Genomic DNA, 11,305 nt, shown 5'->3' on the forward strand with positions numbered 1-11,305 from the left:
ATAGAAATGGCGGTTGTCTTCAGAACCACGATAACGGGACCGAAACTTACAGTTAGGAAAACCACATGTTGTCGGCATAATGCAACATCACCTCAGATTTATTTTGTGTTTTCCTAAAATAAACCCAAAATTAGAAAATGAATTTGACATCACAAATGTCATGTTTCACGGAACAAGACTCAACTGCACTTACAACAGGTGTTAGTTATACAGATGCTCTGTCCAAGATTTTTATTTGCTTTACATAACAGTTACTGGAAGTGAATCATGAAATTCTATTGGAGATAAAAATGGCTATATTAAGAAAAAATTATTAAAGCTCAAATGCTGAGATTTATAAGCTATTCAAATGACATTTTTTCTGGGAGACAAAATGCTGCTACTCCACCTATGAATAGCAAATATACATTTTTAAAAGAAAGTGAAAATGATTTTTTAAGTGTTCTCTTCTCCTTTCAAATATATTGTGTTTATTCATCACAGACTGGTTACCTTTTTTGTAAATTTTGAAATTATTGCCCACATTATGAATTTGAACTTTTCCCCTGTAGTCCTATACAGTATAGAACCCCTCCTCCTCCCTTTAATTTTGTCCCAATCCAATGGGAGGCCTCTTAATTGGCAGATTTTATCAACAAGATACATTCAGTTTCAAAAGAATATTCACTTTTTTCACAAACTCTTCACAATATATTATATATGATGTGCACTTGTTCCTGTAAAAACAGTCTGGAGTCATAAAATAGTACAATTAAGTGCTTAAAATGAAATGCATTTATAATTCATGGCGCATGCACTTAAATGCCCAGCTGGTCTTTGCTGGGGGTCATTTGCATAAACATGCTGGTGCTTCCTGCCCCACACGTTTCTTTCAGCAAAGGTGTCACGCATAATTTTAGTTCAGTACACAATGCAGTAGCCCAACCCATTGAAAGGAACAATCATTTTGTGTTGCTTTTTATTGGCAATGTTCATCTCCCTGTGCAAATACACGCACGATGTAAACAAATGATCAAACAAAGTCAGTAACACTTTGTTCACAGAAACAAATTCTTTGAGCTGAATCACTTAATATTTGAGACGAAGAATGATTATAACAGCTAACCGATACATACAATATACTCATAATCATATAATTGTACACTATGGGAATTATTATTGAGGGATTTTGCTTATAAGTTTTCAAAATTAATTTTCTTACTTACCGTCTTTATCAAGGTTTCAGAGACAAAGACACGGGACAAGACCCCCAACGAAGAACACCGGTGTTCACAATACTGGCTAAATTTCTGCAGAAATGGTCTTCACAATGTGCTTATACTATAATACAGAGCAGATTTCTATTGTCCAAAACAAAAAACAACCACTGAATAAGAAAACAACGGATATAAGAGGCTTGGTTTCACGTCCAAATATTTAACACCGACCTCTCTTTTTTGCAAATGGAGAAAATCACGTACTCTCTCGCTGATACGAGATGAGTTACACATAATGAAATTTACGATGATTGAAATAAAATATACCAGTGTAAGAAATTTCAACATTTTATTAATAGTGAAAAAAGAATATGTTTTGCTTTGAATCATAAAAAATAAAAAAGAAGTTTTTACCCATAAGGCTCAGACAACAACAAGGATGGCAGACTTGAAAGCATTAGAGCATCCCACTCTAAAGGTAGTGCTTTTAAATAAGTGCATTCAAGAAAGTTATTCAAATAATAGGCTGAAGTCAGAAGAAAGCAAAGCTGCACGTATATATAATCTTAAACTTAGATTTTGTTGTCGATAACATTACATCCAACTCGGTTCAGAAAGCCGTCAGAAGATTGAATTAAATTTTTGAAAAAACGAATGCACGGGGAAGGCCTTCCATATCTCATGGATATGCCGTGAGACTTCCGAATTTAACATAGATCTTACGTTTTCACGGATTGTTCAAAATTTCTCAAGAAGTCAAGCAAAAGTCTCCGGCAGGCTCCAGCAAGGGGTTTGAGTAGAACTAGTACCTTTCGTAGAGCCGTGAAAGCAGGGTGTAGCTGAATTGTGCAATACAGCGCAACACACTTGAGAAAGCACCTTGAAAATAATTTTAAACAATTTTTTTTCCATTGGGCAGTTATCAGTAAAACACATATCTTAGATATGTACCTTCTAGATATGAATATGTGATAATACAAGCTAAAATTCTAGATAATTTTCTCTTCTGGGCCAACAAGTTAGTATGAGCAACACATCCAGACATTTTTTCTGAGTGTTTGTGTGGAAGTGAGGATAAATCTACAAAATAATGAAAATGTTCATTTTTATTGTGTATTCATATTTATTGAAATATATTTTCATTTATGTGTTCATCAGAGTGATTTGTATTTCATTCAGGTACCTTATGAAGTTTTGAATAAAAAATTCCGATCAGCACAGAAAAACATTGATAGAGAAGTTTCTCATGTCCAAGTAACTATGTCTGATGTGGACAGATGTCTACAGAATCAGCCTGTCACAGTAAGAGAGATGTCCATGGTGCTGGATGGCGTGGTAGAGAAATTAAACATTCTCAAGAGAAAGGTATTTGCACTTTTTATAGTGTCTTTTGCGAAGTTTGTTCAGTGTGTCATTTTGCAGACATTTGTGTAAACTTGCATTATATTGCGGAACAACATTAATGGCAAATGAAAAGTGTCAGATATTACAGAACTATAATTTACTTATTTTATCCTCAAGTTATTTCTGAAAGGGATCATCCCAGCAGTGCTGAACCAATCAAGACTCGCAACCAGTTGCATTAATCCTTCCTGCCATGTCTAATGATTTCTGCCTGGGTTCATTTTTTCTTTGTAGTTGTTTTATATTTTCTGGTAGTACCGCTAAAAGTTGATTTTTTCAGGCTGTTGAAAGCATTCAAGATGAGTCTGAGAGTGCTTTAGTCTGCAAGCGCAGGGTAGAACACTTAAAAGAATATGACAAACTGCAGGGAAGTGCTGTCAATCAGTGGAGGAAGAAGCGTTTAGACAGAATGATCGTTGACTACTTCCTAAGAGCTGGGTATTACAACACTGCCATAAAGCTTGCAAGACATTCTGGAATTGAAGTATGTACAGGAAGGCTGTTACTTTTGTTGTAGCAGTAAATGCCATTATCATTGTTAGAAATTAAGGCTGGACTGTCTGCCTGGGGCTGACAACTTTCAGAATGGGCTGAAAAGATTTCCCACTCGGCAGACATTCAGTCCAGCTACTTTTCAAGATGGCTGGACTTTCAGTCCAGCAACTAATTTTCCTAAGAGGCAAACACTGGCCATTATTATTGTTTGGAGTTAATATTTTGTACATGTGTCTCAGCAGTTGCACTTGTTCCCTAACATATCAGGCATAACATTTCTTAAATCTTGGCAGGTCTAAATAAGGTTTTTGTTAAAGCAAAATAAGAAATGATTGTGAAGAATATGATCTTTAGTGATATATTGAGGTTAGATATTCTTTTTCATGTGGCACCACCCTTAAGGCTGTGACTAGAGACTTTTAGTGTTATCTATCTTGCTGCCATCTTTTTCCTTGTCCCATGTCCACCCTTCTACCTTCTACCCAATTAAACATTGGTTACTACTGTAGTATTTAAAACCATATTACAACTGTATCACACATCCTATAATTTCAATGGTCAGTCACATTTGGGGCTTGGTGGAAATAAGTGGTTTTGTGGAAGGTTAGTGCATTTTAAAAAGTTATACAGCTATTTATGATAAACCAAAGACCTATTATTTAGTGGTACCTTTGCTCTTTAAACTATATTTAATCTCTTACATCCAAATTTATTGTTAAAAATGTGTCATTGTCCAATTTCCAAGCACATGACTAGAGAGTGCAATTGGGAGACAAAGTCTGCTTTTCTAAGCCTCCTGTTATCTTGTATTAAGAGAATGTGAAAATGGATGAATCCATAAATACATGTCATTATGGATTGGCATAGAGAATGTACTTTTACTTGTCTGACTTATGTTTTTATTTTAATCTTATATCGACAGGATCTTACAAATATAGAACTTTTCCTGGTATCCAAAGAAGTGGAAGAATCTTTAGAGAAAAAAGAAACAGCTAAATGCCTAACCTGGTGCCATGATAATAAATCCAAATTGCGAAAAATGAAGGTGATAGACTGTTTTATCTCTAAATGTAACATGAGTTTTGACACAGGAAGCCTCAAACTTATTATTTTAAAATTCTCTGAAAATCCATTTGGAATTGAATTAAAAACATTTGAAAGAGAGTATGGAGAAATTTATGCTAACAGGTTTGTCAGTTGTTTGTGTAGATTGCAACATAAACTTGTATATATATAAATTTATAACATGATTTATTCAATGTACAATTTATTTCAGAGTACTCTAGAATTTAATCTCAGAACACAAGAATTCATTGAACTGATAAGAAATAACAGAAGAGTAGATGCAGTCAAGTAAGTTACTGTGTAGTTTTTAATTCAGTATGCATGTTTACACTGGGATTTCAGATATTGAAATGAGGGGGAAGGGGTCAAGATTTTGCCTCCTCATTTTCTGCACCCCTATTCCTGGCTTCGAAAGATATTTTAGAAAAAAAGTATAATGTGTGACAACCTCTAGTACTGAATATAGCCTCTAGGTTTCAGAGTGATTTTGCTTCCCTTTTCAGAATGGGGAGGGATGGTCTTATAATTCTATAATGAAAATTATGGACCAAGACCTTTCTCTTGGTCCTACTTTAATACTTATTTTGCCATAATAGACATTGACGTACATGTTGATATAGCACCCAGTGGTCAGCAGTGTAGTGTTTGATAAAAATGTAGAAATAACTCCATTCTCAGGCATGCTAGAAAATATTTCAACAATTTGGAAGAATCACAGATGATGGATGTGCAAAGAGTGATGGGCCTCCTAGCATTCCCAGTGGACACATCAATTTCACCTTATCAGGTACAATAGTCAATAAATTTAGACTGCATGAAAACGGCATATCCTATTGATAAAAATATATTGAATTTATCAAAAAAATGTAAGAAGAAAAAGTGAAAAAAATTATGTACTGCATTTTTTTAGTATTATATATGTGTATCAAAGGTATATGTGTAAAAAAGACACATGAAAGATATGATATTGAAAGAATAATTATTGCTGAATGTGCATTAAAAGGAAAATTTATTTGCACCTTTCAGGAACTGTTAGATCCCAACAGGTGGAATCATTTGGTGCAGCAGTTTAGAAATGAGAATTTCAAACTACATCAGTTAAACAATACATCTGTATTTGTTGTCAGTTTGCAGGCTGGACTCTCAGCTCTTAAGACTCCGTATCCTTTATTTGAATTTATTTAAACTATAAATCACATAAACACAATGTTAATGACATAAGATTTTTGCAATTTTGAAAAAGATTTTCTTTTGACTGGTCATGTAAGTTTGCCTGTTAGAGTATAGTACATGTATACCTTTCATCCTTAACTCCTCCACGCCAGGCACTGCTATAAGGATGAATGTGGAGAAAGGAATCCAAACTGCCCAGTGTGTAGTCCACACCTTAATGACTTAGCTAAGACCTTGCCGTTTGCTCACTGTGCTCAGTCCAAATTAATTTGCCAGATCTCTGGCAGACCTTTGAATGAGCACAACCCACCTCTTATGTTACCTAATGGATATGTCTATGGGTATAATGTAAGTATGCAATTCCATATATGTATATATATATATATATACTATTTTGTTGCTAACGGGTTACATTAAGTGACATTGTTTGAGTTTTTTTTTTTTCTTTTTGTGATTTATATTTTTAGATAACGACATTTTTTGGTTTAATTTGTAATCCATAAACGTTGTCTTCAATTTCTGTAAACTGTACAACCTGCAAAATGGAATTTTCACTTTTATAACTTTATATTTGTTAGTCTTATCTAGAATATGCTGTATTTTCCAGTCCTTAGTTGAGATGGCTAATAACAATGATGGAAGAGTGGTATGCCCCAGGACCAAAGAAATCTATAAATTGGATGAATGTGAGAAAGTATTTGTTATGTGAAGACACTGACGGGTCAAGATGGAGAACAGCAGTGCATTTGGTTGTACTCTATTTGTCACATACACATCTTCATTGAAGGCCGGTGCAATACTGTCATGATCCCATCAATGATATAAACATATAAATGATATAAAAATATATCAACACATTGCCAGTGCAGAACAGACTCCGAAAAGAAGAAAAATGTGCTAACTGCATGAGTTTTAACAACTCTGTCGTCTTGTGAAGAGTTTGCAGACCTGATCATTGCCTTTTAGTATATAAAAAATAAACAAAATATTAAAAGATATCAATATATAATTATATGATATAATAACATACACTTGCAATTCAACTGCTTATGTTACTTCAAAAAACAATGTTTTCACATTATATTAGTGTGGTTTTCAGGCTTTGTTCAGGCATAATGCCTTGAATCACTCGGTGAAAGGCATTCTCCTTACTTGAACCTAACCATGAAGTTTATCCTACTTACAGGTTGTAAAAGAAATATTAATATAAAATGGATGAAATCTTAGTTTTCATGCAAGTTGTTTAAATGTATGAATAACTGAAAGCATGCTGCAAAGTTGTATAAATCAGTTGCAATGCAAAGAGTAAAATGCAGAGTCAAGAGTTCATATCAGGCTGTGATTTTGATTCTTGTGATGCATAATGTAAAATGTGACATTTTAATAAAGCAAAATTACTATGTGTATTCAATATTGCTTACTTAAATTATTACTTTATCTGCATCAATATGTGAATGGTTTAGCGGTGATAGTGGCAGGGTGGTTTCGTGATGATTATAGGAGTAAGTCTTGCTACAAGACAATTCAGTTTCCAGCACTAGATACCAGTCAAAATTTGATTATTATTTATTATCATTATTATTATTATTATTATTTTTTTTTTGAGAAAAGAGGACTAAAATACATTAAATCTAAAAAGTAAGGACCAGACATGAAAAATTAATTTGGTTTCTATAAAGGCTTATGATTGTTATTATTATCGTGACTTCAGTTTAATCTACAAAATCTAAACATGTTAATGGCTGAGGGGGAAAGGTAGTTTGAAATTATCTGTTTTACTGTGTAAAGTATGATTACTGCAAATTTAACTGACCAAGCCCATTTTTAAGTGTTGAAAACTGATGAAAAAAAATCTTAGGCACAGGGCATCTAGTATTGCTTTTATATATATATATATATATATATTCTAAGAAATTGGGAATTGATCATACATTTCATACCTACTTTCTCATTGTTTAGTGCAATCTCTAAACTTCTTCATTCATTCAAAGGTATGATTTTTTAAGTTGGGAAGTTGAATATATATATATATATATATATATATATATATATATATATATATATATATATATATATCACTTCAGTAATCTAATGGGAAAGTGTGCTTTGCTTGGTTCTCAAAAATAAACCTATACCTTTATCTGGGATAACATTGTATGCTTCATTTACATGAAAATATAACAAAAAATAAGGAAAAGTTAAGAAAAAATGTATTTATAAAAGCAATATAAGCACATTGTACAACATTCAATTAAATAAATACATGTAGAAAAATATTTCGTTCAAAAATTACAATTTGACAGTACAAGTTTTGCATCTTAGGGATTGCAACTAGAGCCTACACAAAAATTGCATTTGTTAAGTTTTGATACATTTATACCTTAATAATAAATATCTTTGTTAATTTGACACACATTTCCTAACTTCACACTGTTTCTGTAATTTTTTTTTCTTCAAATGGTAGATGACACATTGCTACATTCCCCTTTATAGCAGGTAGCTGTATCAAGTCTGACAGGTTAACCCTTTATTTGAGTCATTCCACTGCTTACAAGACTATGTTTACTGTTGAAGTAAGGTCAACAAATCTCTCTTTGATAATGAAGTGCGCTCTGTACACCAAGATAATACATCGTGTACAGCAACTAGCCATTAAATCAATAACTTGCAGTAGTTCAAACACCTGCATTGGCAATGCATCTATTTTCTTTGTTTAGTCAAGGGCATATATGATCTCTTTCTTAGCATTTCTTGTTGCCTTATAATTATCAAGAATGTGGATTTTATCAACAGAAATATTTCAGTCTTTGCAGCCTTACTCTTGACATGAACATTTGATTATAATATTATATTCCAACTTCCACAGTATGTCCTTTTTCCTTTAATTTTGATTATTTTTGAAAGCATTTGTCATTTTAGGCAGGTTTTCTGTAGTTGTGATTTCTTATTGACCCCAATCCCCAGACTGTTTTAATTATTACAAATTTTTATTTCCTAACTTTAATCATCAAGATAGCATAGAGAGCTGGAGTAATAACCTGTCACCTATAGAATGATTAAATTTCCCCTGTAATCAAAATTTATGGCACTGCTTACAAATTAGTATCCAGTAAATCCTACTGAAGTTTATCTCTCTGAAATTTTGAATTTTGTTGTGCTTTCCATGAAGTTGGTCGTTAGCAGTATTTCTAGACAAATTACTAATAAAAGCTTTTGATTCAATACCTTTTTGAAACTTGTTTAATTTGATCAATAAATGTTTCAAGCCTTATGAAACAACAGCATTTTGTGTTCTCTTTTGTCGTATTTCATCAAATGGTGGATACACCTTACTGATACCATTATAGGAATACTTCCAGCAGTTATGTTTAAGGAAAGGTTCTTGGGAGGAAGCAAGTACTTGAGTAGGAGTCTTAAATGGCAGCTCCTCTTGTTTTATCCAACTCCGTGAAGTTGTAGACAAATTAACAGGCCCTGGGTGGCTATTTGTATGCAATTTTGGAAAACGTCTATATGATGGAGGTTTCTCGGTAGGTTCACCAAGGAAAGATGTACCATATGTGCTGTTAAAATCCGAAGCTATTGTTATTCTTCCATAATGCTTCACAAAGTCTTTCCCTGTGTAATGTTGACGCTGATCTGTTCTTTTGAGTCTTTTGCCTAAAAATCTTGATTCATTGCCCTGTAAGAAACACGCAAAAATTAAAATTGAACTAGAATTATTTAAATCAAAATAACAAGAATTATAAAGAATACAAGATTATTTGATGACATTACTTTGAAATTACACTTTGATTTAGAGTGCATTAAACAAGGTAAGAACAAAATATTTTCAGTGATTGAAGTAAGGGCAAAAAGCAGTTTAACTTACATCTCCAAAATAAACACCATGATCTTGAAATGAATGTCTGTTATCATGAGCAGAGAAATCATTCTTGTGTTTGAATGTTCTGTATTCTTTCTTGAAGTAAGGTTCAGGAGGAGGGTTGGGTATGTTGGAAGACTGGGGATGGAATGTTGTTGTCAACATAGTCCCAGTGCTTGTGTCAAGTGTGCGCTCTGGCTGACGAGCATATTCTTCATAACCACGGTGAGGAAACTGAAAAAATTGAAATTCAAAATTTAATAAAGCTTGAAAATTTTTCATTTGTAATTTAGCTGCGAATTTCTCTTATAAACCCAAATTTTTGCCATAAAGATTATGTTTTTTAGCATCATAATTTAAAATTATTTTAATCTTAAAATTCTACTAGTCACCTTTATCTGTGGGATGATTTCCAATCTACATCACGAATGAATTAGATTGTGAAACAGTTATAATTAAAGTTGTCAAACATTGTACTAATCAGAAAATTTCATAAGCAAGTGACATCATTAATATATGATGATATAAGGGCATTCCTCATCAACTGTCCTGAGGTATGAAAAACATAATGGTAACCCTGTCAAAAATGGAAAATAATTACGTTTCTTACCCCACCTTATAATATATTAATACTTTTCCTTGATACATCATACTATATTAAATCTTTCCTCACTATCATTTTAAGGCTGTGAGCTGGCCTATAACCAAAACAAGGATCTCAAGGGAGGTCACTTCAAAGAAATGAAAATCAATACAAACATTGATTTGACATTTCTCTTTCTGTGGTATATCAAGTTGCTTAATTGATACAGTTATCAATTAAGTCAACAGAATAAGAGCTTTCAAACTGGGATTTATCAAAAATTACATCTAGCAAGTGTATTTTGCTCATATTATGATTCTAAGTAAATAATAAATAAATTAACTAATATAAATATAATTAATAAACTCAACAAAAAAGAGGATATCAATCCTTACACTGTAAATTACAGATATAATTTCAACTATTATTATAAGTAAAAAATAATATTACCCAAATTCCATCAGCTTGTGTTGAAGGTGCAAAATTCCGACCCTTAGGCATAGTGAAGATACCGCGTCACAACCAGCCACCAGAAAATTGTTGATCTTAACACTTTCTTTCAATCCAACACAACTACAGTAGTCTATCACCTTTGTACAGTTATTGCACTCTTAGACTTTTTTTGCTCCAGAACCGACTCATATAACGAGCCAAAACTTCTCTTGGTAAAATAAATCAGCTTTTGTAGCAATAATCGTCTGGTTGCCGTCGTAATCCTATGAAAAACTACTTCTTCGGATTATGACATGCTATTGATACCGGTGGCTATGCTTAGGTGACTGAGCTCTTTCAATCCATTGTGTACAGTAGTCATGACAATAACCTCGTTTTCATGCGGCCTTGAGAAATAGATGGCGGTACATGTAAATAGTTTGGAACAACAATGACGATAATAATCTTTAAACTGCTTGTTAATGCATGAGTGAAATAAATCTGAGATTTCATAAAAACTGAAGTTGGGTAATTGGAAAAACGATATGTTTGTAGATTATACCAAGATTTTTACCTCCGCCAAGGAGATTGTTTTCACCCGTTTGTTTGTCTGTCTGTTTGTTATCAACATAACTCAAAAAGTAATGGATGAATTTTGATGGAATGTTCAGGGTAGGTCAGAAATGGGTTAACTTAGAAGTGATAAGTTATTGGTGGTGATCTGGATCACCGTATGGATCCAGGATATTTTTCAAGGATTCCTTTTTCGTTATGATTTGAAGAGAAGAAATAAAATGCTTTAAAGAGAATTGTTGTTGGTGAGAAGTATTATTGTCTCCTAAAACAAATAAAGAAGTTCAAGATAGTATGATAGGAGGAACTGAGCTGCCTTGGCTGAGGTCTGCTCTCTGAGTGCTTTTTCTAGTTCTTTTGATATCCAAAACGTTAACGTTAATAGAGATATAATCAACGGTTCTGCTTAACTAGTGTTAATTGCAGAGTATTTCTATAAGTGTAAATTCTGGACAATTACTTTAAATATCTAAATAATTCTAGTTTGGAAGAGATGTACATCATGGCAACAAAGTAACA

General features: G+C 32.9%; 2 protein-coding genes across 3 annotated transcripts; one reads left to right on the forward strand and one right to left on the reverse strand.

Moving 5' to 3' along the window:
• Positions 1-1,503: 1,503 nt before the first annotated feature.
• Positions 1,504-6,744, forward strand: LOC106153754 (E3 ubiquitin-protein transferase MAEA). Its single transcript, XM_013527851.2, has 9 exons — positions 1,504-1,674; positions 2,376-2,561; positions 2,881-3,084; positions 4,018-4,140; positions 4,372-4,448; positions 4,839-4,947; positions 5,187-5,320; positions 5,486-5,681; positions 5,941-6,744. Exons 1-9 carry the CDS (start codon positions 1,636-1,638, stop codon positions 6,040-6,042), a joined length of 1,170 nt encoding a protein of 389 aa, XP_013383305.1. The 5' UTR covers positions 1,504-1,635; the 3' UTR covers positions 6,043-6,744.
• Positions 6,745-7,526: 782 nt separating this feature from the next.
• LOC106153679 (testis-expressed protein 36) lies at positions 7,527-10,596 on the reverse strand. 2 transcript variants are annotated; one of them, XM_013527711.2, is made up of 3 exons: positions 10,232-10,596; positions 9,205-9,432; positions 7,527-9,015 (listed from the first exon to the last, which is right to left on the reverse strand). In XM_013527711.2, the coding sequence occupies exons 1-3, from the start codon at positions 10,280-10,282 to the stop codon at positions 8,602-8,604; spliced, it is 693 nt and encodes a 230-aa protein (XP_013383165.1). In that variant the 5' UTR covers positions 10,283-10,596; the 3' UTR covers positions 7,527-8,601. The 2 variants fall into 2 exon arrangements, with proteins under 2 accessions (XP_013383165.1, XP_086858574.1); XM_087002448.1 differs by lacking the exon at positions 10,232-10,596 and adding an exon at positions 9,814-9,917.
• Positions 10,597-11,305: the final 709 nt, after the last annotated feature.

Source organism: Lingula anatina, chromosome 1 (assembly GCF_051362555.1).
Source record: "Lingula anatina isolate TDL-2025a chromosome 1, LinAna3.0, whole genome shotgun sequence".
Classification (NCBI taxonomy): domain Eukaryota; kingdom Metazoa; phylum Brachiopoda; class Lingulata; order Lingulida; family Lingulidae; genus Lingula; species Lingula anatina.

Excerpts from the sequence above, each read along its gene's own strand:
- LOC106153679 (XM_013527711.2), bottom strand. The coding sequence starts at position 10,282 with ATGCCTAAGGGTCGGAATTTTGCACCTTCAACACAAGCTGATGGAATT. Across the intron at positions 9,433-10,231 it reads CACAAGCTGATGGAATTTGG|TTTCCTCACCGTGGTTATGA; the intron begins GTAATATTATTT and ends CAATTTTTTCAG. Across the intron at positions 9,016-9,204 it reads ATGGTGTTTATTTTGGAGAT|GGCAATGAATCAAGATTTTT; the intron begins GTAAGTTAAACT and ends TGTTTCTTACAG.
- LOC106153754 (XM_013527851.2), top strand. The coding sequence starts at position 1,636 with ATGGCAGACTTGAAAGCATTAGAGCATCCCACTCTAAAG. Across the intron at positions 2,562-2,880 it reads TAAACATTCTCAAGAGAAAG|GCTGTTGAAAGCATTCAAGA; the intron begins GTATTTGCACTT and ends TGATTTTTTCAG. Across the intron at positions 4,948-5,186 it reads CATCAATTTCACCTTATCAG|GAACTGTTAGATCCCAACAG; the intron begins GTACAATAGTCA and ends TGCACCTTTCAG.